This window comes from Mesoplodon densirostris, chromosome 14 (assembly GCF_025265405.1).
Source record: "Mesoplodon densirostris isolate mMesDen1 chromosome 14, mMesDen1 primary haplotype, whole genome shotgun sequence".
NCBI classification, from domain to species: domain Eukaryota; kingdom Metazoa; phylum Chordata; class Mammalia; order Artiodactyla; family Ziphiidae; genus Mesoplodon; species Mesoplodon densirostris.
In genome coordinates, this window is record NC_082674.1 from 59,572,643 (window position 1) to 59,595,737 (window position 23,095).

Sequence of the window (23,095 nt, forward strand, 5' to 3'; positions counted from 1 at the left end):
TTTAAATAACTTGTATAACATCACATAGCTGGTGGAATTGTGCTCTTTGAATCCAGGTCTGTTTGATTTTATTAAAACCATGCAATTCATATTATAAAGCTATAGTAATCAAAACAGTATGGTATTGGCATTAAAACAGACATACAGATCAATGGAACAGAATACAAAGCTGAGAAATAAACCCATGCATTAATTTATGACAAAGGAGCCAAGAATATACAATGGGCAAAAGATAGTCTCTTTGATAAATTTTGTTGGGAAAACTGAACAGGCATAAACAAAAGAATGAAACTGGACCACTACCTTACACCATACACAAAAATTCACTCAAAATGAATTAAAGACTTGAAAGTAAGACCTGAAACCATAAAGCTCCTAGAAGAAAACATAGGTGATAAGCTACTTGATATGGGTCTTAGCAATAATTATTTTAATCTGACACCAAAGCAAAAGCAACAGAAGCAAAAATAAACAAGTAGGACTACATCAAACTAAAAAGCTTCAGCACAGCAAAAGAAACTATCAACAAAATGAAAAAGCAACATACTAAATGAGAGAAAATACTTGCAAATCATATATCTAATAAAGGGTTAATATCTAAAATACGTAAAGAATTCATACAACTCAATAGCAAAAACCCAAACAATGCAATTTTAAAACGGGCAGAAGATCTGAATAGACATTTTTCCAAAGACATACAGATGGCCAACAGACACATGAAAAGATGCTCAACATCACTAGACATCAGGGAAATGCAAATCAAAACCACAGTGACATATCACCTCACTCCTGTCAGAATGGTTGTCATCAAAAGACAACATATAACGAGTGTTGGTGAGGATGTGAAGAAAAGGGAACCCTCATGCACTGTTGGTGGGAATGTAAATTGGTGCAGCCACTATGGAAAACAGTATGGAGTTTCCTCAAAAAATATATAAAAATAAAACTACCTCGTGATCCAGCAATTTCACTTCTGGTATTTACCCCTCAAAAATGAAAACACTCAAAAAGATATATGCACTCCCTTGTTCATTGCAGTATTATTTACAATAGCCAAGATATGGAAGCAACCCAAGTGCCCATCAATAGATGAATGGATAAAGAAATTGTGGTGTATATGTACAATGGAATAATGCTAGTCAGCCATAAAAAAAGGATGAAATCTTACCATTTGCAACAATGTGGATGGAGGGCATTATGCTAAGTGAAATAAGTCAGAAAGAGAAAGACAAATACTGTATGATCTCACCTATATGTGGAATCTAAACAGACAAACAACAACCAAAAAAAAAAACAAGCTCATAGATACAGAGAACAGATTGGTGGTTGCCAGAGGCAGGGGTGGAGGTGGGCAAAATGGGTGAAGGGGATCCAAAGGTACAGACTTAGTTATAAAATAAGTAAGTCATAAGGATATAATGTACATCACAGCGACTGCAGTTAATAGCACTGTATTGCATACTTGAAAGTTCCAAAGAGAAAAAGATCTTAAAAGTCCTCATGATAAGAAAAAAAAATTTTGTAACTGTGTATGGTGCCAGATGATAACCAGACTCATTGTGATGATCATTTCTCAATACATACAAATATCAAATCATTATGTTTTACACTTGAAACTAAAATAATGTTATATGTCAATTATACCTAAATTTTAAAAATGATACACACAACCATGCAATTCAACGAATACTTGAGAGTTCTTCAAGGAGCACAGTTCTGCTTGGAAGTGACCAGATGAAAAGGTGCTTCCAAACAAATTTGGGCTGGGAGAAGTTGGAAGGAGTAGAAGCAGTAGAACTCAGAATAGGGTTTTTCTGGATCCTCCAAGCCTTACAAAGAGGCAAGGAATTTAAGAACTCCAGTCAAGGCTTCGGCTCTTCTTCCAAGATAAGACAGTAGGAAAACCTGGTCAACCTTCGCTCTTTAACATACGTCAGCAGTAACGGATATCTGCAAACTTTGGGTATTATAGCTGAATTTTGATGTAGGAAAGTAAATGAGTTTGAGATGAAAAGAATTATCAGAACAAGTGGAATTAGCTAGTAATCTATCATCAAAGGCAGAAATTTTAAAGTATAGAGAGGCTATTATCTAAAAGTCCAATTTTATCTATTCTTGGTATGAAAACTGCACTGAAGGAAATAGCAGGCAGTATCCAGAATTCCTACTTTAAAAAGAAATTTGTAGTATATTAATGCCACATTAAAATGCCCCTTGGAGCTTTTGTTAGAAGATGGCACATGTTTGATTCCCTTCTGAAAAACAAACAAACCAGTAAATACAAAAATAGAGAAAAATCTGCATCAACACTGGAAACTGTGGAGGAGGGCCATTAAAATGCCAGATGGGCAGCAAAGCTGGGCCAGGGATGCAGGAGAGCCATTCCTGCCCCAGAAAAGATGCTAACACACAGACACACACACAGACACAGACACACACACACACACACAGACACACACACACACACACACACCCTGCCCTGCTGGAAATAGACACAGCGGCTTCCTGAAAATGGGGAAACTCCTCAGGGAAGACTTGGGCTGTGTCTCAGGTGCCTCCACTGGACCAGCAGCATGTCCTCCTGTTTGAAATTCATCCAAATGAAAAGTGAGGAGCTCAAAGAAGAATCCACTTCACCTTGTTCTGGGGGAAAAACCAGGTCTGGATATACTGTTCATCATTTCAAGATCAAAGAGCATGAACATCAACAAATCCCAACTCAAACACTTTGTAGTCTGTGAACAAACTGGGGCACAAAGGGAGGCAAACATGGGCTCACTGTATGGAAGAGACAGATTTCAGATCGCTTTGGATCCTGACACAAATGAGAGAACAACAGATTTTAATTAAACAAGAGCCAAAAAAAAAAGATGCAATGAGAAAATAATGGAGATGAAAATGGAGCTGGATGAAGGGCAAGCAGAGATAAAGAGAGAGCTACATGAGTGGAGGAGAAGTGTTCTTAGGAACAAGGAAAGACAGAATCTAAATGTTTATTAGAAGCAGAAATGATCAGAAATGACATTGCAGAAAACATTGTGGAAGGCAGTACGAAAAAATCTCTAGAGTTCATGGACTTCCCTGGTGGCGCAGTGGTTGAGAGTCCGCCTGCCGATGCAGGGGACGCGGGTTCGTGCCCTGGTCCGGGAAGATCCCACATGCCGCGGAGCGGCTGGGCCGGGCCCGTGAGCCGTGGCCGCTGAGCCTGCCCGTCTGGAGCCTGTGCTCCGGAACGGGAGAGGCCACAGCAGTGAGAGGCCCACGTACCGAAAAAAAAAAAATCTCCAGAGTTCAGAAGAAAAGGACAAAGCAATCAGAGAAGAGAAGGAATATAGAGGAAACACTGTGGAGATTAGAATCTCAACAAGAAGGGTGTGGACAAATTTGCCCTAAAATATATTTAAATATATAATAAATGTACAAATAAATTAAAGCATCTGGTCCTGGTATAAGAATAGGGAGAAGTCAATGGAATGATTAGAAAGTCTAAGAGCAGAACCAAGCCTATGTGAGAATATTCAGGAATACATACAGAATATATGCATTTCAAGTCAGTGAAGAAAACACAGATTACTTAGTGGAGCTGGGACAATTGGCTAACCATTTGGGAAACAATAAAGTTAGATCCCGACTTTCACCTGACATCGTAATAAACTCCAAATAGATTGAAATTTTTAACATAAATAAAGTAAGCCATTAAAGGTACTATAAAAAAGTATAGTTAAATATTCTTTTTTAAATCTGGAGCTGGGAAAGGATTCTGTATGCATTTTCTTTTAAGGCAGAAACCATAAAGGAAAAGGGTTGATAGTTTGGCTAAATTAAAAAAAAAATGAACTGTCTTCGCAAACAATACCACAAACAAAATTACAAGATCAAATGATAGAATGGGAAGGAGTTTCACCTTATGTATAATAAGCTTAATATATAAAGTACATAAGTAAACTACAGTTTTGATACTATGAATAAGAATGCCCCATTTCTCAAAAAAAAAATGATCCATGTATATTAACAGGCAACTCAAAAAAAGGAAAAATAGAAATGGCAAATACACCAAAAAATGACCAACCTCACTAGTTATTTTTTTTTAATTAATACAAAAAGATACCATCTTCTACCCATTACTAAAACTTTACTCAAGTTCATTTTTATGGTATTTTACAAAAGTATCATTCTGTGACAGATTGAAAGTTTGTTCCTTGCCCACATGTTCTAGTTACTGTTGCTGTATAACAAACCACCTCAAACTCAGTGACAGAAAACAACCACCAGTTTAGTATGACCATGGATTCTGTGGGTCAGTAATCCACACAAGGCACAGGCGAGATGGCTTGTCTCCGCTCTGCAATGTCAGAGGTCTTAGCTGGGAAGACTTGAGTAGCTGGAGGTGACTCAAATGGCTGGGGCTGGAGGCTCCATCACTCATGTGTCTGGTGTCTGGGCTGCAGTGACTCAAAGGCCGGGCTCATTGGGGCTTCGAAAGGATCTCTTACACTTGGCCTCTCCAGGTGGTGTGGGCTTCCCAGAGCATGGCGGCTGCATTTCAAGGGGGACCATCTGGAAAGGCAGCACTCCACGAAAACCAAAGCTGCCTGACCTTTGTGACCTAGCCTCAGAAGTCAGTGTCACTGGCACCATGCTTTAGTGATTGAAGCAGTCACAAGCCTGCTGAGATTCAAGTTTGAAAAACACTGAATTAGATGAACCTTTTGTGCCCTCCCAGCTTTAAAATTCCACGGTGCTATGAACTGACTCTTTAATAGTGTGGGAATTAGAGAAGGAAGTGAAGAAACAGCTGAGTAGATGGAGGTAAGCCCAAGGAATGACAAAATGTATCAAGGTAGGGAATTTTGAGAAAATCAACAAGCCAGCTGCTGATTATAAATGAACAGTAGAGTTTAAACTTTTTAAAAATAAAATACATATAAAATTTACCATCTTAACCTTTTTTTTTTTTTTTTTTTAACGCGGTAGGCGGGCCTCTCACCGTTGTGGCCTCTCCCGTTGCGGAGCACAGGCTCCGGACGCACAGGCTCAGCGGCCATGGCTCACGGGCCCAGCCGCTCCACGGCATGTGGGATTTTCCCGGACCGGGGCATGAACCCGTGTCGCCTGCATTGGCAGGCGGACACTCAACCACTGCGCCACCAGCGAAGCCCACTCTTAACCATTTTTAAGCATACAGTTCAGTAGTGTTAAATATATGCACATCGTTGTGCAGCCAATCTTCAGAACTTTTTCTGAACTTGCACAACTGAAACGCTATGCCTGTTAAGCAACTCATTTCCCCCTCGCCCCAGTCACTGGCAACCATCATTCTACATTTGGGCTCCATGATTTTGATGCATCTAGGTACCTCATATAAGTAGAATTATGCAGTATTTGTCTTCTTGTGACTGATTTATTTCACTTAGTGTAATGTCCTCAAGCCTCATCTCTGCTGTAGCATGTGTCAGAATTTCCTTCCTTTTTGAGGCTGCCTTGTATTCTATTGTGTGTGTATATACCACATTTTATTAATCCATTCATGTGTCGATGGACATTTGGGTTGCTTCCACCTTTTGGCTATTGTGAATAATGCTGCTTTAAATATGGGTATACAAATAACTCTTTAAAATCCTAACTTCAGTTCTTTTGGAGATATACCAAGAAGTAGTATTGCCAGATCATATAGTAATTTCATTTTACTTTTTTTGAGGAAAAGCCATGCTGTCTTCTATAGTAGCTGCATCATTTTACATTCTCACCAACATAGCACAAGGGTTCCAATTTCTCCACATCCTCATCAACACGTTATTTTCTGTTTGTTTGTTTTAAATAGCAGCCATTGTAACGGGTGTGAGGTGTTATGAACAGTAGTTTGGATTTATCAAAAATACTGTATAGTTAAACGGAATTCCCTGGCGGTCCAGTGGTTAGGACTCCACACTTTCACTGCTTAGGGAGTGGGTTTAATGCCTGGTCGGGGAACTAAGACCCCACAAGCTTCGCAGCACAACCAAACAAAAACAAAAATAAAAAAAGTAATAATATAGTTAAAGTAACCAGAATCAATTTCTTATATTTCTACCAGGTTGGAATATAAGCTATGACTAATGGGGTCCTGGTTCTACTGCAAGACCTTCTGTAGTCTCAAGCAAATCATAGATCATTCCAGAGTGGTGTTGTCTAATAGACTTTTCTGTGATGTTGAAAATGTTCTACATCTACACTGTCTAGTATGGGTAGCCACTAGCCACAAGTAGCCACTGAGCACTTGAAATGTGGCTAGTATGACTGGGGAGTTGAATTTTTAATTTTATTTAATTAATTAAAATTCAAATAGCCACATGTAGTTAGTGGCTACTGTATAGGACAGCCCAAGTCTAGGGCATTCCTTTTGGGTCTTAAGACAGAAACATGTAGTCTGCATGTAGGGAGCTGCTGGTGTTTGCCCTGACTCTCAGGGAGATATTATAGAGTCCCATTAGTTTTATACCTAAGGAAAAATCCTGAGTCATTTCCACTCACTGCCGACACCACTTCCACCGCCATCATCAACAAAATAAAACTAAGCTAACTCTGCTCTTTGAAGTTCTGGAAATATTTACATATGTCCTGGCACTTTCTCCATTGTGTTTTAAACTTGTGCTTTGTTTGGCTTCAGGACCTGTATGAGGCTGGAGAGAAGAAATGGGGGACAGATGAGGTGAAATTTCTAACTGTTCTCTGTTCCCGGAATCAAAATCATCTGTTGCATGGTAAGGCACTTGCCTCATTGTCTAAAGAAACTATTTGAAAGATAGTGAAAACTATATTACCTGTAATTGATAACCTTTTTCCCTTTACTTGGTACAAAGATCTAATTTTACTGAACTGTCTTAGATGTCTTACCTTGGAAATTTATGGGTGCAACAATATGCATGAGGGCCAATTGCTGAAAGATTAATTATGAATAATTAGCAGATATATTCATAGAAGTTTGGAATTCCTGTTTGTAGGAAACTGACCTCCATAGTCAGTCCTTTTTCTAAAGCAGCTCCATTTAAATTTAGTTACATAAGACAAAATCTTTAGTACATCAGCAAGCAATAAAGTAGAAATGTTGGTTGACATTTATTCCTATTTAACATCCAAGTTGTAAACGCTAATAGAAGTGATTTTTTTAGGGGGTATGTTGCATAAGATGAATAATGGATGATTTCAGATTTTATTTCCTATGTGTAAAGTTTCTAATTTGCTTCTGATAATGCTAGTCTTTGTAATGTGATTTTCACTTCTTTGGGAAAAATGTACTCTACGATTGTAGAATATTTATTGTCAGGTTTATTTTCTTCTTGTAAACAGCAATAAAGGTTTAATAAAATATTTCATCATTTATATAAGCTTTTGAGGTCTTTATGCTATATCCTAATTTTATAAACTCATCATGCCCTTATAATCACTCACAATTTATAAAACTTGTGCGAAATTTGAGAAGAATGAGTTTGCTAAATTGAAGACATGAAAAAAATGGAAAATTACAACACATTTGGAAGTTGCAATTATTTCAGATATTCCACAGTGACGGTAGGTGATTACTCCAGTTAATAAATGTCATGGGCAGTCATCAGATGCACCAACTTCTGACTCAGATCCTTATTTTTTTTGCCTTCCCTTGCCTGATTACTAGTAAGGCAAATCTCTCCCTGGTGGTATTCCCCAAGAACTGCAGGTCCTCAGAAGCCAATTTAATGCAAATATATTTGTAACAATTTTCGCTTCCAGGCATAATCAATAGTTGGGCAGTTATAAAACATTTGCTTGTAAGCCACTGGAAGAAAATCTTTTAAGCATTATTTGAATAAAGAAAACATCATAATTTTCTTACCAACCAACAATAAAAGTGAGGATTCATAATAACTAAGATTTTGTTAATTATCTTCTAGGTGCAGTGCTAAGCATATTAAAAGCATTGTTTGTTGCAGCATCCCAATGAAGCAGCCATTATTTTCCCCATTTTACAGTGGAGAACACTGAGTCTTAGAAAATGTGACAATTAGGTTTTTAAATTCCAAGCAGTATGCACTGAATAATTACATAGGAAAAGAGAAAATCATATAGAAGGGGACAAGAGGGAAAATGGAAAATACTAGAGGTCCATTGAATTGAAGGGAGAGCCGAACAGCTCCAGAAAGACTAGAAATCAAGGCAGTTCTGGGGATCTCAGTAGAAGGGAGTCATGGATTTATTTCTAAGGCAGAGTTTCCTAAAATCTGGTCTCCATTAAAAATGCTGATTCTTGGACCCCTACTTCAGACTGGCTAACTTAGGATTTCTGAGAGTGACACGCAAGGAGTTTAACAGGTTTCCCAGGTGATTCTTATGTTCTCTGAAGTTAAAGATGACTCAGTGCCTTTGGCCATCCTCATCATATCTGCTCAGTTAAAAAATTCCCAGGAGAGTAAGACTGATTGGCCCTGGTTGGATGAACTGCTCACTCATTTGTTAGAGCTTATCATGTATGTTGGGGGGTAGGGGTGTTCCTGGATTGACAGCCCTGTGAGACTCACTCTGATGGGGGTGGAGTAGCATCCCAAAGAAGGCAGTGTTAAGAAGATACACAAAGCAGATATCCACTCTAAGAAGGCTCCAGAAGGAGGCAGCAAGAGAGAAAAATATATTCATAATATTCAAAAATACTTGGTAAAAAAGTATTTTAATTTTGTGAAATTTTAATTATGTTAAAGTCTATTAAAAGATGCAAGCAACTGTTACCAAATGTGACTAAGTTTTGAAAAGGTTGAGTTGCTCTAGTTATTTTTTTAATTGACAGATAGTTGATTAACAATGTATTTGTTTCTGTTGTACAGCAAAGTGATTCAGTTATATGTATATGGATATATGTATATACATATATATATTCTTTTTCAGGTTCTTTTCCATTATAGGTTATTACAAGATATTGAATATAGTTCCCTGTGTTATAGAGTAGGACCTTGTTGTTTATCTGTCTTATATATAATAGTTTGTATCTGCTAATCCCAAACTCCTAATTTTTCCCTCCCCCACCTTTCCCCTTTGGTAACCATAAGTTTGTTTTCTATGTCTTTGAGTCTGTATCTGTTGTGTAAGTTCATTTTTATCATTTTTTAGATTCCACATATAAATGATATCATGTAAAATTTGTCATTCTCTGTCTGACTTCACTTAGTATGATAATCTCTAGGTCCATCCATGTTGCTGCAAATGGCATTATTTCATTCTTTTTTGTGGCTGAGTAATATTCCATTGTGTGTGTGTGTGTGTGTGTGTGTGTGTGTATACACACACCACATCTTCTTTATCCATTCACTTGTCGATGGACATTTAGGTCGCTTCCATGTCTTGGCTCTTGTAAACAGGAATTGCTCTAGTTTTGATGTGCTGAAAGGAAGATGAACATACAGGTGATCGCCAAGCTTATTAAGGAAACAAGGAGAAAAAAAAGCAAATCTCTCCAGAGGTTATCTCCACTTTATGTAGTGAAAACAGGGTCCCACATAAGGGAAATGACTTGCCTGATGTCCTCCAAGATTCACAATATTCCTTCCTCCTCTCCTCTGTTCCATTCCACTTGCCATATGCATCCTGGTTCTCACCCACATGGCTAATTAGTTTCCTCTTGAAATATGCCAAAGAATAATTGTATAGTCTAGTTAAAAGATCTCATTCTCTCCATACAGTTTAGTTTCCTCTATTCTTTTTTTATTATTTATAATTTCATTTTGTTATTGTTTGTAGTGTTCGATGAATACAAAAGGATATCACAGAAGGATATTGAACAGAGTATTAAATCTGAAACATCTGGTAGCTTCGAAGAAGCTCTGCTGGCCATAGGTAAGCTGGTAGGGGGTGGGGAGTGGAGAAACAAATATTTATAGACTTTCCTCCTTATTATCAATTTGTTGTCATGGGTTGTAGAAATTTTTTTTCAGGGATAAAAAAAATTGTTTAAATCACTCATGACGTGTGATCCAGAATTTTTTTTTAAAATTAGTTTATTTTGGGTTGCACTGGGTCTTCGTTGCTGTGCACGGGCTTTCTCTACTTGCGTCGAGCAGGGGCTGCTTTTGGTTGCGGTGCGCGGGCTTCTCATTGTGGTGGCTTCTCTTGTTGCAGAGCATGGGCTCTAGGTGCGTGGGCTTCAGTAATTGTGGAATGCAGGCTCACCAGTTGTGGCTTGCAGGCTGTAGAGCACAGGCTCAGTAGTTGTGGCACACAGGCTTAGTTGCTCCGCGGCATGTGGGATCTTCCTGGACCAGGGCTTGAACCCGTGTCCCCTTCATTGGCAGGCGGATTCTTAACCACTGTGCCACCAGAGAAGTCCCGTGTGATCCAGAACTTTAAGCGAGAAATATTATATATAACCTGATTGTTATTGTACCATGTGGCTTTATCTATTTTATAGCCTCTGTGCCTTTATATCTTAGCACATGGAAAGGTTAATCCTATACTAGCTGCATCTTGCAAGTCTGTGAATGGTTAGAACTAATTGTTTCATATGGTACAGATAGCAATAATCTTTTTGAAATTTTATGCTGCCTTTTGCTTTAATGGCCTTTATTAATTATTTTTCTAGGAACTTGACAATAAATTGAGGGTACCTTCCATCTGTGAAAATGCTTTTAGCATAGCCTATGCTCATAAAACATTGTTTGGCTAAATTTTTCCGACAAAGCAATCAAAAGATACTACTTCACACCTTGTAGGAACAATGGGAACAACTGTCACTTTTTTTTTTTGCAGATTTTATCTGTAATCTTTTCATTTCTCTTTTTATCTCTTGACAGTAAAGTGCATGAGGAACAAATCTGCATATTTTGCTGAAAGGCTTTATAAATCTATGAAGGTAAATGGCCTCATTGTTAGCATCTGAATGGCTCTGAGGGTCTTGTGTCCACCTTCATATGCTTACTTATATCCCCCATGCAAATTAGCCAAAATCAGCTTGAGCTATTCAGTTCAACTCTTCAAATACTTCGCTGGGTGCTTGCTAATGATAATGCTAGGTAATATTTATTGAGTACTTATAATGTGTGATCACTCTTCCTAATACTTTATATGTATAATTTGATCCCCACAACAGCTCTGTGGGGCAGGTACTGTTATCAGCTTCCATTTTACAGATGAGAAAACTGAGGCCTAAAGAGGATAGGGAGTTTGCCCAGGGTCCTCAGTGAGGAAAGGAATGGAGCAGGGATGCAAACACTGGCAGTCCCACTTCAGAGCCCCAGCTCCTAACCATGCATTGTACTCTGTGCAAGCACCCTGGCTGAGAACCATGGGAGGGGCAAGAGAGATCAAAATGCAGTCCCTGGTCTCAAAGAACTTCTAGCTCTGAGAGGAAGGCAGCTATGTGCAAAACACCAGTAAGAACAAAATAGAATGTAAGACGGTAGTTGAGGATCCAAATATTATAGGAACACAGAGGAAAGGGTGTTTAAAAAAAATATTTGTTTGGGGGTGAGGACCAGAAAAGGACATATAAAGAAATTGGTATATTTGAGCGGGACCTTAAAGGAAGTTTTACATCAGAGGGTTTTACATGGTAGGAAGGATGGTAAAGCTGGGGAGGGAGGAAGACATGGTGGGTGGATCACTGTATGTGAGGCAGGAGGGCTGGAGAACACAGGGTATGTCTGTAGAAGGGCAGAGAGCTGTCTCCTCTGGTCAGAACACTGAGTGTTGAAAAGCTAAGTTGGGGAAACCCTTGAGCTCCGTGGTGAGGTGCAAGACTCCACAGGCCTCTAAGGTTAGAGTCCAGGGGATGTCACCGGGAGACTGATACATAGTTTACCTTGATAGACTAACAGAGAGCACCGTCTGAAAACTAGCTCAGCTTTGTATGCAGGGGTCTTGCTTCTTCCTTAGGGCTTGGGCACTGATGACAGCACCCTTATCAGAGTGATGGTTTCTCGAGTGGAGATTGACATGTTGGACATCCGGGCAACCTTCAAGAGGCTCTACGGAAAGTCTCTGTACTCCTTCATCAAGGTAGGTCACAGCAGCCTTGCCTGGGCCCAGAGGAAAGTGCTCATCAAAGGAGGGCGTTCTGACCTAGGTATTTAGACACTTTTTATCCTCTCCTTGGCAGACATCATTCCATTTAAGGATAGTACTCGAATTCGGATATTTCCAGTCTCTCTCCTTTCCCGCAAATGTTTAAATCTCTGCCTGGTTTGAAGCTGGAAATGTTTGCCTTCTGAATAGAGTTAATTAGTTCATGTTGACCCCAGACAAAGAAAGATTATATATATATATATATTTCTGGAGTGTCCATATTTTTTTTAATTTTTTAATTTTATTTTATTTATTTTTTTTACAGCGGTTCTTATTAGTCATCAATTTTATACACATCAGTGTATACATGTCAATCCCAATCTCCCAATTCATCCCACCACCACACCCACGCCCCCCGCCGCTTTCCCCCTGGGGGTTCATACATTTGTTCTCTACATCTGTGTCTCAGTTTCTGCCCTGTAAACCGGTTCATCTGTACCATTTTTCTAGGTTCCACATATATGCGTTAATATACGATATTTGTTTTTCTCTTTCTGACTTACTTCACTCTGTATGACAGTCTCTAGATCCATCCACGTCTCTACAAATGAACCAATTTCATTCCTTTTAATGGCTGAGTAATATTCCATTGTATATATGTACCACATCTTCTTTATCCATTCATCTGTCAATGGGCACTAAGGTTGCTTCCATGACCTGGCTATTGTAAATAGTGCTGCAATGAACATTGGGGTGCATGTGTCTTCTTGAATTATGGTTTTCTTTGGGTATATGCCCAGTAGTGGGATTGCTGGGTCATATGGTAATTCTGTTTTTAGTTTTTTAAGGAACCTCCATACTGTTCTCTATAGTGGCTGTATCAGTTTACATTCCCACCAGCAGTGCAAGAGGGTTCCCTTTTCTCCACAGCCTCTCTAGCATTTGTTGTTTGTAGATTTTCTGATGATGCCCATTCTAACTGGTGTGAGGTGATACCTCATTTTAGTTTTGATTTGCATTTCTCTAATAATTAGTGATGTTGAGCAGCTTTTCATGTACTTCTTGGCCATCTGTATGTCTTCTTTGGAGAAATGTCTATTTAGGTCTTCTGCCCATTTTTGGATTGGGTTGTTTGGTTTTTTAATATTGACAGCATGAGCTGTTTATATATTTTGGAGATTAATCCTTTGTCCATTGATTCGTTTCCAAATATTTTCTCCCATTCTGAGGGTTGTCTTTTAATCTTGTTTACGGTTTCCTTTGTTGTGCAAAAGCTTTGAAGTTTCATTTGATCCCATTTGTTCATCTTTGTTTTTATTTCCATTACTCTAGGAGGTGGATCAAAAAAGATCTTGCTGTGATTTATGTCAAAGAGTGTTCTTCCTATGTTTTCCTCTAAGAGTTTTATAGTGTCTGGTCTTACATTTAGGTCTCTAATCCATTTCGAGTTTATTTTTGTGTATGGTGTTAGGGAGTGTTCTAATTTCATTCTTTTACATGTAGCTGTCCAGTTTTCCCACCACCACTTATTGAAGAGACTGTCTTTTCTCCATTGTATATCTTTGCCTCCTTTGTTATAGATTAGTTGACCATAGGTGCGTGGGTTTATCTCTGGGCTTTCTATCTTGTTCCATTGATCTGTGTTTCTGTTTTTGTGCCAGTACCGTATTGTCTTGATTACTGTACCTTTGTAGTATAGTCTGAAATCAGGGAGTCTGATTCCTCCAGCTCCGTTTTTTTCCCCCAAGACTGCTTTGGATATTTGGGGTCTTTTGTGTCCCCATACAAATTTTAAGATTTTTTGTCCTAGTTCGGTAAAAAATGCCATTGGTAATTTGATAGGGATTGCACTGAATCTGTAGATTGCTTTGGGTAGTATAGTCATTTTCAAAATATGGATTCTTCCAATCCAAGAGCATGGTATATCTCTCTATCTGTTGGTATCATCTTTAATTTCTTTCATCAGCATCTTATAGTTTTCTGCATACAGGTCTTTTGTCTCCCTAGGTAGGTTTATTCCTAGGTATTTTATTCTTTTTGCAATGGTAAATGGGAGTGTTTCCTTAATTTCTCTTTCAGATTTTTCATCATTAGTGTATAGGAATGCAAGAGATTTCTGTGCATTAATATTGTATCCTGCAACTTTACCAAGTTCCTTGATTAGCTCTAGTAGTTTTCTGGTGGCATCTTTAGGATTCTCTATGTATAGTATCATGTCATCTGCAAACAGTGACTGTTTTACTTCTTCTTTTCCAATTGGTATTCCTTTTATTTCTTTTTCTTCTCTGATTGCCATGGCTAGGACTTCCAAAACTATGTTGAATAATAGTGGGGAGAGTGGACATCCTTGTGTCATCATTCCTGATCTTAGAAGAAATGCTTTCAGTTTTTCACCATTGAGAATGATGTTTGCTGTGGGTTTGTCGTATCTGGCCTTTATTATGTTGAGGTAGGTTCCCTCTATGCCCACTTTCTGGAGAGTTTTTTTTATCATAAATGGGTGTTGAATTTTGTCAAAAGCTTTTTCTGCATCTATTGAGACGATCATATGGTTTTTATTCTTCTGTTTGTTAATATGGTGTATCACATTGATTGATCTGCATATATTGAAGGATCCTTGCATCCCTGGGATAAATCTCACTTGATCATGGTGTATGACCCTTTTAATGTGTTGTTGGGTTCTGTTTGCTAGTATTTTGTTGAGGTTTTTGCATCTATGTTCATCAGTGATATTGGCCTGTAGTTTTCTTTTTTTGTAGTATCTTTGTCTGGTTTTGGTATCGGGGTGATGGTGGCCTAATGGAATGACTTTGGGAGTGTTCCTTCCTCTGCAATTTTTTGGAAGAGTTTGAGAAGGATGGGTGTTAGCTCTTCTCTAAATGTTTGATAGAATTCACCTGTGAAGCCATCTGGTCCTGGACTTTTGTTTGTTGGAAGATTTTTAATCACAGTTTCAACTTCATTACATGTGATTGGTCTGCTCATGTTTTCTATTTCTTCCTGGTTCAGTCTTGGAAGGTTATACCTTTCTAAGAATTTGTCCATTTCTTCCAGGTTGTCCATTTTATTGGCATAGAGTTGCTTATAGTAGTCTCTTAGGATGCTTTGTATTTCTGCATAACAACTTCTGTTATAACTTCTTCTTTTTCATTTCTAAGTTTATGGATTTGAGTCTTCTCCCTCTTCTTCTTAGTGAGTCTGGCTAATGGTTTATCAATTTTGTTTATCTTCTCAAAGAACCAGCTTTTAGTTTTATTTATCTTTGCTATGGTTTTCTTTGTTTCTATTTCATTTATTTCTGCTCTGATCTATATGATTTCTTTCCTTCTGCTAACTTTGGGTTTTGTTTGTTCTTCTTTCTCTAGGTCCTTAGGTGTAAAGTTAGATTGTTTATTTGAGATTTTTCTTGTTTCTTGAGGTAGGCTTGTATAGCTATAAACTTCCCTCTTAGAACTACTTTTGCTGCATCCCATAGGTTTTGGATAGTCATGTTTTCATGCTCATTTGTCTCTAGGTGTTTTTTGATTTCCTCTTTGATTTCTTCAGTGATTTCTTGGTTATTTAGTAACGTATTGTTTAGCCTCCATGTGTTTGTGTTTTCTATGTTTTTATCCATGTAATTCATTTCTTATCTCATAGCGTTGTGGTCAGAAAAGATGTTTGATATGATTTCAATTTTCTTAAATTTACTGAGGCTTGATTTGTGACCCAAGATGTGATATATCTTGGAGAATGTTCCATGCACACTTGAGAAGAAAGTGTAATCTGCTGTTTTTGGATGGAATGTCCTATAAATATCAATTAAATCTATCAGGTCTATTGTGTCATTTAAAGCTTCTATTTCCTTATTTATTTTCATTTTGGATGTTGTGTCCATTGGTGTAAGTGAGCTGTTAAAGTCCCCCACTATTATTGTGTTAATGTCGATTTCCTCTTTTATAGCTGTTAGCAGTTGCCTTATGTATTGAGGTGCTCCTATGTTGGGTGCATATATATTTATAATTGTTATATCTTCTTCTTGGATTGATCCCTTGATCATTATGTAGTGTCCTTCCTTGTCTCTTGTAACATTCTTTATTTTAAAGTCTATTTTATCTGATATAAGTATAGCTCCTCCAGCTTTCTTTGATTTCCATTTTCATGGAATATCTTTTTCCATCTCCTCACTTTCAGTCTGTATGTGTCCCTAGGTCTGAAGTGGGTCTCTTGTAGACAGCATATAGATGGGTCTTGTTTTTGTATCCATTCAGCAAGCCTGTATCTTTTGTTTTGAGCATTGAATCCATTCACGTTTAAATTAATTATTGATATGTATGTTCCTATGACCATTTTCTTAATTGTTTTGGGTTTGTTTTTGTAGGTCCTTTTCTTCTCTCGTGTTTCCCACTTAGACAAGTTCCTTTAGCATTTGTTGTAGAGCTGGTTTGGTGGTTGTGAATCCTCTTCCCTTTTACTTGTCTGTAAAGCTTTTGATTTCTCCATCGAATCTGAATGAGACCCTTGCTGGGTAGAGTAATCTTGGTTGTAGGTTCTTCCTTTTCATCACTTTAAGTATATCATGCCACTCCCTTCTGGCTTGTAGTGTTTTTGCTGAGAAATCAGCTATTAACCTTATGGCAGTTCCCTTGTATGTTATTTGTCATTTTTCCCTTGCTGCTTTCAATAATTTTTGCCTTTAATTTTTGCCAATTTGATTACTATGTGTCTCTCCTTAGGCTTATCCTGTATGGGACTCTCTGTGCTTCCTAGACTTGGGTGGCTTTCCTTTCCCATGTTAGGGAAGTTTTCAACTATAATCCCTTCAAATATTTTCTCTGGTCCTTTCTCTCTCTCTTCTCCTTCTGGGACCCCTATAATGCAAATGTTGTTGTGTTTAATGTTGTCCCAGAGGTCTCTTATTCTGTCTTCATTTCTTTTCATTCTTTTTTCTTTATTCTGTCCCGCAGCAGTGAATTCCACCATTCTGTCTTCCACGTCACTTATCCGTTCTTCTGCCTCAGTTATTCTGCTATTGATTCCTTCTAGTGTAGTTTTCATTTCAGTTATTGTATTGTTCATCTCTGTTTGTTTGTTCTTTAATTCTTCTAGATATCTGTTAAATGTTTCTTGCATCTTCTCGATCTTTGCCTCCATTCTTTTTCCGAGGTCCTGGATCATCTTCACTATCATTATTCTGAATTCTTTTTCTGGAAGCTTGCCTATCACCACTTCATTTAGTTGTTTTTCTGGGGTTTTATCTTGTTCCTTCATCTGGTACATAGCCCTGTGACTTTTCATCTTGTCTTTCTGTGAATGTGGTTTTTGTTCCACGGGCTGCAGGATTGTAGTTTATGCTTCTGCTGTCTGCCCTCTGGTGGATGAGGCTATCTAAGAGGTTTGTTCAAGTTTCCTGATGGGAAGGACTGGTGGTGGGTAGAGCTGGGTGTTGCTCTGGTGGGAAGAGCTCAGTAAAACTTTAATCTGCTTGATTGTTCATGGGTGGGGCTGGGTTCCCTCCCTGTTGGTTGTTTGGCCTGAGACGACCCAACACTAGAGCCTACCTGGGCTCTTTGGTGGGGGTAATGGTGGACTCTGGGAGGTCTCATGCCAAGAAGTACTTCCCAGAACTTCTGCTGCCAGTGTCCTTGTCCTCACGGTGAGACACAGCCACCGTCTGCCTCTCAAGAAAGATTTTATTTTAATGAATGGTTTTAAGAGCAGAATTTCCATTTCTACCTGCTTACAGTAAAAGAGAAGCAACTGAATCAGTCATCCAGAACCACATCCAGGGCCAGCTGAGGTCTGCTGAAAATATGGGAAAACATGATAGTCATCCTGGATTGCTATTCTTTACCTGGCACCAGACTTCTAGGAGTCCTAACGTGGCATGGGAGTGATGCGAAATGATTCACATCTCTCAAAACCCCTCATTACTGGGACTTTGCTTCTTGAGGAAGCCAGGAGGGGCTCAGGAATATGAAGCCAAACCCATTTCCCTAGAAGCTGGTGTTGCCAGCACAGTAAATGTCAAATCAGGATTTGATCTGTGAATTAAATATTCTGACCCTACTCATAGCTTGAAGAGGTTTAACTACTAGGTGATTTGAGCTGCAGAGTTTATGACTATGTCTACAAGGCATTTAGGAACTTGTTTGTATTTCTGTACAGTCTGTGAGGTCACTGTTTTTTGCAGAGCTGAAATATAGCTAGCTGTAAGCAAAACAATTTTAAGATTCAAGGGTGACCATAAATGAAGCTATGGGAAAATATATTCGTAACATATACTTATAATGTAGGGTTAATATCCCTATATGAGGAGCTTGTAAAAATTACTAAGAACAAGGAGAAAAATCCAAAAGGAAAACTGGACAGAAAGAAAACATGAGCTTCATGAAAGATGAGACACAAATGGACAATAAATATGTACAATGTTTAAGCTCACTAATATACAAAGGATTGCAAATAAAAACAAGTCATCATTTTTCACCTAATATCTTAACAAAGTTTAAAGAGATCATAACCAGCATTGGGAAAGGCTTAGGGAAATCTCACTGTCTCTTATGACAGCACTATAAACTAGTCAAACTTTCCGGGGAGGCAACTTGCCAATAAAGTTTAAAAAATAAACTATACCCCTTACTTAGTTATTATATATTTAAGAATATCTTTAGGCAAAATAATAAGATAAAAGTGCGCTAATCCACAAAATGGGAGAAAATATTTACAAATTATATCTAATAAGGGTTTACTACCCAGAATGTATAAAGAACTCCTAAAACTCAATAACAAAAAGACAAACAACCCAATTAAAAAATGACAAAGGATTTGAATATCTTCATTTCTCCAAGGGAGGTATACAAATGGGCAATAAGCACGTGAAAAGATGCTCAACATCATTATCAAGACCACAGTGAAATACCACGTCGTACCTACTAAGATGGCTATAAGTTTTAAAAAATGGAAAATAACATATGTAGGAGAGGATGTGGAGAAATTAGAACCTTGTGTATTGCTGGTGTGACTGTAAAATGGTGCAGCCGTTGTGGAAAACAGTTTGGTGCTTCCTCAAAAAGTTAAACATAGAATTACCATATTACCCCACAATTCCACTCCCAGGTATATACTCAAAAGAAATGAAAACGGGGACTTAAACAGGTATTTGTACACCAATGTAAACATTATTTATATTAGCCAAAAGGTGGAAACAACCTAAGGGTCCATAGACAGGTGAATGGATAAACAGAATGTGATATATACAAACATAATGTGAATGAAGTTTCTGATACATGGATGAACTTTGGAAACATGCTAAGTGACATAAACCAGACACAAAAGGACAAATACTGTATATGATTCACTTAAATGAAATATTTAGACTAGGTAAATTCATAGAGACAGAAGGTAGATTAGAGTTTACCAGGGGCTGGAGGATTAGGGGAATAGGAAGTTCTTGCTTAGTGGTTACAGAGTTTATTACACATTATTTTAATTTTTATTAACCAATAGGGAATGACTCAAATTATGGAAAATCTATCCAGTGGAATACTATACAGACACTAAAATGATGGGGTAAAAAAAAATTAATTGACTAGGGGAAAAAGCACAATAAATACATTTACATTAAATGTTTGTATATATATATAAATATGTTAATATGTGTATACACACACTCACACAACACTGGAAAAAATTTAAAATAAAGAATACATTGCCCATTCAGTAAAAATTGTCAAAAGAAACAGAATAGAAGTAGAAAATATGTAAATAATAGAAAAAAGACAGAAGTAAGATTAAAAATGTAAGTTATAATAATAAATAAACTCTCAAGTTAAGTAAAAATATAAAACCCTACTCCATGCTGTTTATAAGGAACAATTGAAATACAGTGATATGTAAGAAGCTTTAAAAAAAAAAGGTCAGGGAAAAGAACATTTGACAAAAAGAAAGCAGGGATTATACTATAAGTAAAAAGAAGAATTTAAGGGGAAAAAGCATTAAATAGGACAAAGTAATAGATCACTTTATATTGATAAAAGCAACAATTTACAACAAAGATTAAATTACCATAAAACTTTAGTTGACAAATAGTATTGCATTCAAAAATATAAATAAGAAACTTGAGACTCCAAAAGAAGACATTGATGGAAATACTATGCTAGATAGACTTTAATACATCCTTCTCTTTTGGCAGATCAATGAGACAAAGTATAAATAAGGGTGTATTAAGATTGATTTTAATAGATATACATTAAACTTTGAATCCCATCCCATCTTTTCTAGTGCCCATGAAGCACTAGCAAAAATTGATCTATTATTTAGGCCATGAAAAATTCTATGTAAAAATTATAGCACCTTTCTGGAAGGCTATTTTGCAACCTATATTAAAAGAAAATACATGATCATTAATCTGGTAGTTCCCACTTTATGAAAATTTATCCTGAATACATCACTTAAAAAATGCACAAAAATTGGGCTTCCTTGGTGGCGCAGTGGTTGAGAGTCCGCCTGCCGATGCAGGGGACACGGGTTCGTGCCCCGGTCCGGGAGGATCCCACATGCCGCGGAGCGGCTAGGCCCGTGAGCCATGGCTGCTGAGCCTGCGCGTCCGGAGCCTGTGCTCCGCAGCAGGAGAGGCCACAACAGTGAGAGGCCCGCGTACCACAAAAAAAAAAAAAAAAAAAAAAAAAATACACAAAAATTTATAGTATGTTTATTGCAGCAGTGTTTATAATAGTGAAAAATTGGAAAAAACATAAATATCCAATGGGGGGTAATCAAATAAATTATTTTACCTATGTACAATAGAATACTCTGTACCCATTAAGGAATGAAGTTGTGGAAGAGTATTTAATAAATTAAAATAAGGAAATAGGCTATAGTAAGTAAAAAAGTAGAATATGGAAGAGTACTACAGTCCCATCATGTAGGAATCTATATCCATAGAAAAAAGTCTGGAAGGATATGCAAAAACCAAAATGTTAGGCAGAGTAATCTCTAGATGTTAGAATTATATATGATGTTTTTATATTCCTTTATGTCTATTTGCTACATTGAACAGGTGTTCTTTTTATAATAAAAAATAACAAATGTCATTTAAAAAAAAAAAAAAACCTCTCCAAGAAAGATCCCGGCAAGACTGAAAAAGTTAACCTAGATGACTTTGAGCTGTGTATTCTATTTTAAAACTCATTTATCTGACTGTAACTCTGCTTTCCTTGTCCCCAGGGTGATACATCTGGAGACTACAGGAAGGTACTGCTCATTCTCTGTGGAGGAGATGAGTAAGATAAAATCCAGAAAGGACAGGAGGATTCCCTACACTTCGAATTTTTTTTAACTTCATTTTTCTACACTGCTACTAGCATTATCTCAGAATGGTTATTTCCAATTAAAATGCCTACAGATGCCTCCTAAGATATAGTCTGCATTATTATTCATCTATAATTACTCACTAAGATGCTTTAAAGCTGTACTTGCTTTTCAAAGCTTATAAAACCTAAAAGGAGATTTTAAATTAGAAATAAGAATGTGCTCCATGTTTTCAACAGATTTCTTCCTTGTTTGTGTTTCACAGAAATTGGAATATATTAAATTATTTCATATTTTCTTCTTGGTGAAAACTGTTGAAATGGAAGACTGGAAGACTGTTCTAAAATCACATTTCTTCCCTAATTCTATTTTTAGAGTGGCTAGTAATTTCTTGATTTGAAATTGTGAGCATCTAGTTAGTAAGAAAATCTATCCAATTTGCTATTTTACATGTCATAGTTTGAAAGCATCCACAGATCTCCTTTGTTTAGGTTTTTGTCTAAAGTGTTAATTGATCTTTACTAAGTTTGGCATTAGAGACTTCCTCCATCACATCTTATGTTACCATCTCTTAGTCTCTCCAGGTTAAAGTATACCAAACTCACCAACGCTTCTGAACGAATTCAATTCTAAGTGTGGTTATACAGATCATATATGTCTGGTTACCAAACATAAATGCTGAACATTCCACAATATTATGGTTAATAATAACAATATAATAAAAATAATAATAATGGTATTGATCCAGCTTGAAGATGAATGTGAAAGAATTGTGTCAAACTGCGTATTCTGGTGATGGTGTAGTGCTCTGAATTTACTTTTACTTAAAGAAAATGCCCCAAATTTTTTAAATCATTTTCAATTTTGTTGATTTGTAGTCATTTATACTTGCACTGTGCCTTTCAACTCTAGAATTACTGTAAAAGTGTACTTGGATTTAATTTAAAAGTTCACTTTGTATACAACATGGAAAAAAATTTTCAATAAAACACTGTGCCTTTCAAATGAGGTGTATGCTTTCTCTGACTGACTTTTCTGCTTGTGAGTTTTTTCATCCTGGACTCTGAAAGGAGATATTTTTGAAGGATTTGTGTTACTCAATTTCTACTAGAAAGTACAACATTAGGAAAAATAACATATTTAATCTTATGTACCTCTACTGCTGTAAAACTAATGTTCATATATACCAAACACTACTTAATGATATAAAATAGTATATTTAAGTTATCTCTGGAAATGAGTGATGCTCTCGGTTCTAAGTAGAACATTCATATTAAATAAGAATATTTGTCTTCTTTGTTCATTCTATAGTTATTTGTTGTATTTTGATGGGTGAAATATAAGGATTTGTAAAATATAAGGATTTATAGGATTTGTGAAATATAAGGATTTGTTTCTACTTGCCTATTACAAGTGCTTGACTGCTGGTGAAAGCTATTTACATGAATACTTAGTCATTCCAGTTAATTATAGGAAATAGTACTGCTGCTTCAATACCTACCCAGAAGAGCGTGGAATTTCCAAATTAACCTTATTTGGCTTTGGAAGCATTACACGTTTTGGGGGGTTTTATCTTTAAATTATATATGGCTTAGCCAGAATTTTAAAACAAATTGCATATGTTGATGGGAAGCTTTCTAGAGAGTAGGTTAAAGCCACCCTGGAGGAATGATTGCTGTATTGAACAAGCATGATTTTGTAATATAACTAGGAAACAACTTTGTTTTTTTTCTCCCACTGTCCATTTACATTTATTCATTGGGTCCAGTTCTTCTCCTGTCTTTAGATGAACAGCTAGAGGATAGGG

General features: G+C 37.1%; 1 protein-coding gene across 1 annotated transcript in view; it reads left to right on the plus strand.

The window, feature by feature from the left end:
* The window catches only part of ANXA4 (annexin A4), a 75,323-nt gene extending 53,024 nt beyond the window's left edge, over nt 1-22,299 (plus strand). Inside the window, exons 9-13 of the mRNA XM_060117032.1 lie at nt 6,647-6,740; nt 9,742-9,837; nt 10,791-10,849; nt 11,872-11,994; nt 21,205-22,299. Coding sequence (XP_059973015.1) covers nt 6,647-6,740; nt 9,742-9,837; nt 10,791-10,849; nt 11,872-11,994; nt 21,205-21,264 — 432 coding nt within the window. The 3' untranslated portion in view covers nt 21,265-22,299. The remainder of the gene's footprint in view (nt 1-6,646; nt 6,741-9,741; nt 9,838-10,790; nt 10,850-11,871; nt 11,995-21,204) is intronic.
* Nucleotides 22,300-23,095: the final 796 nt, after the last annotated feature.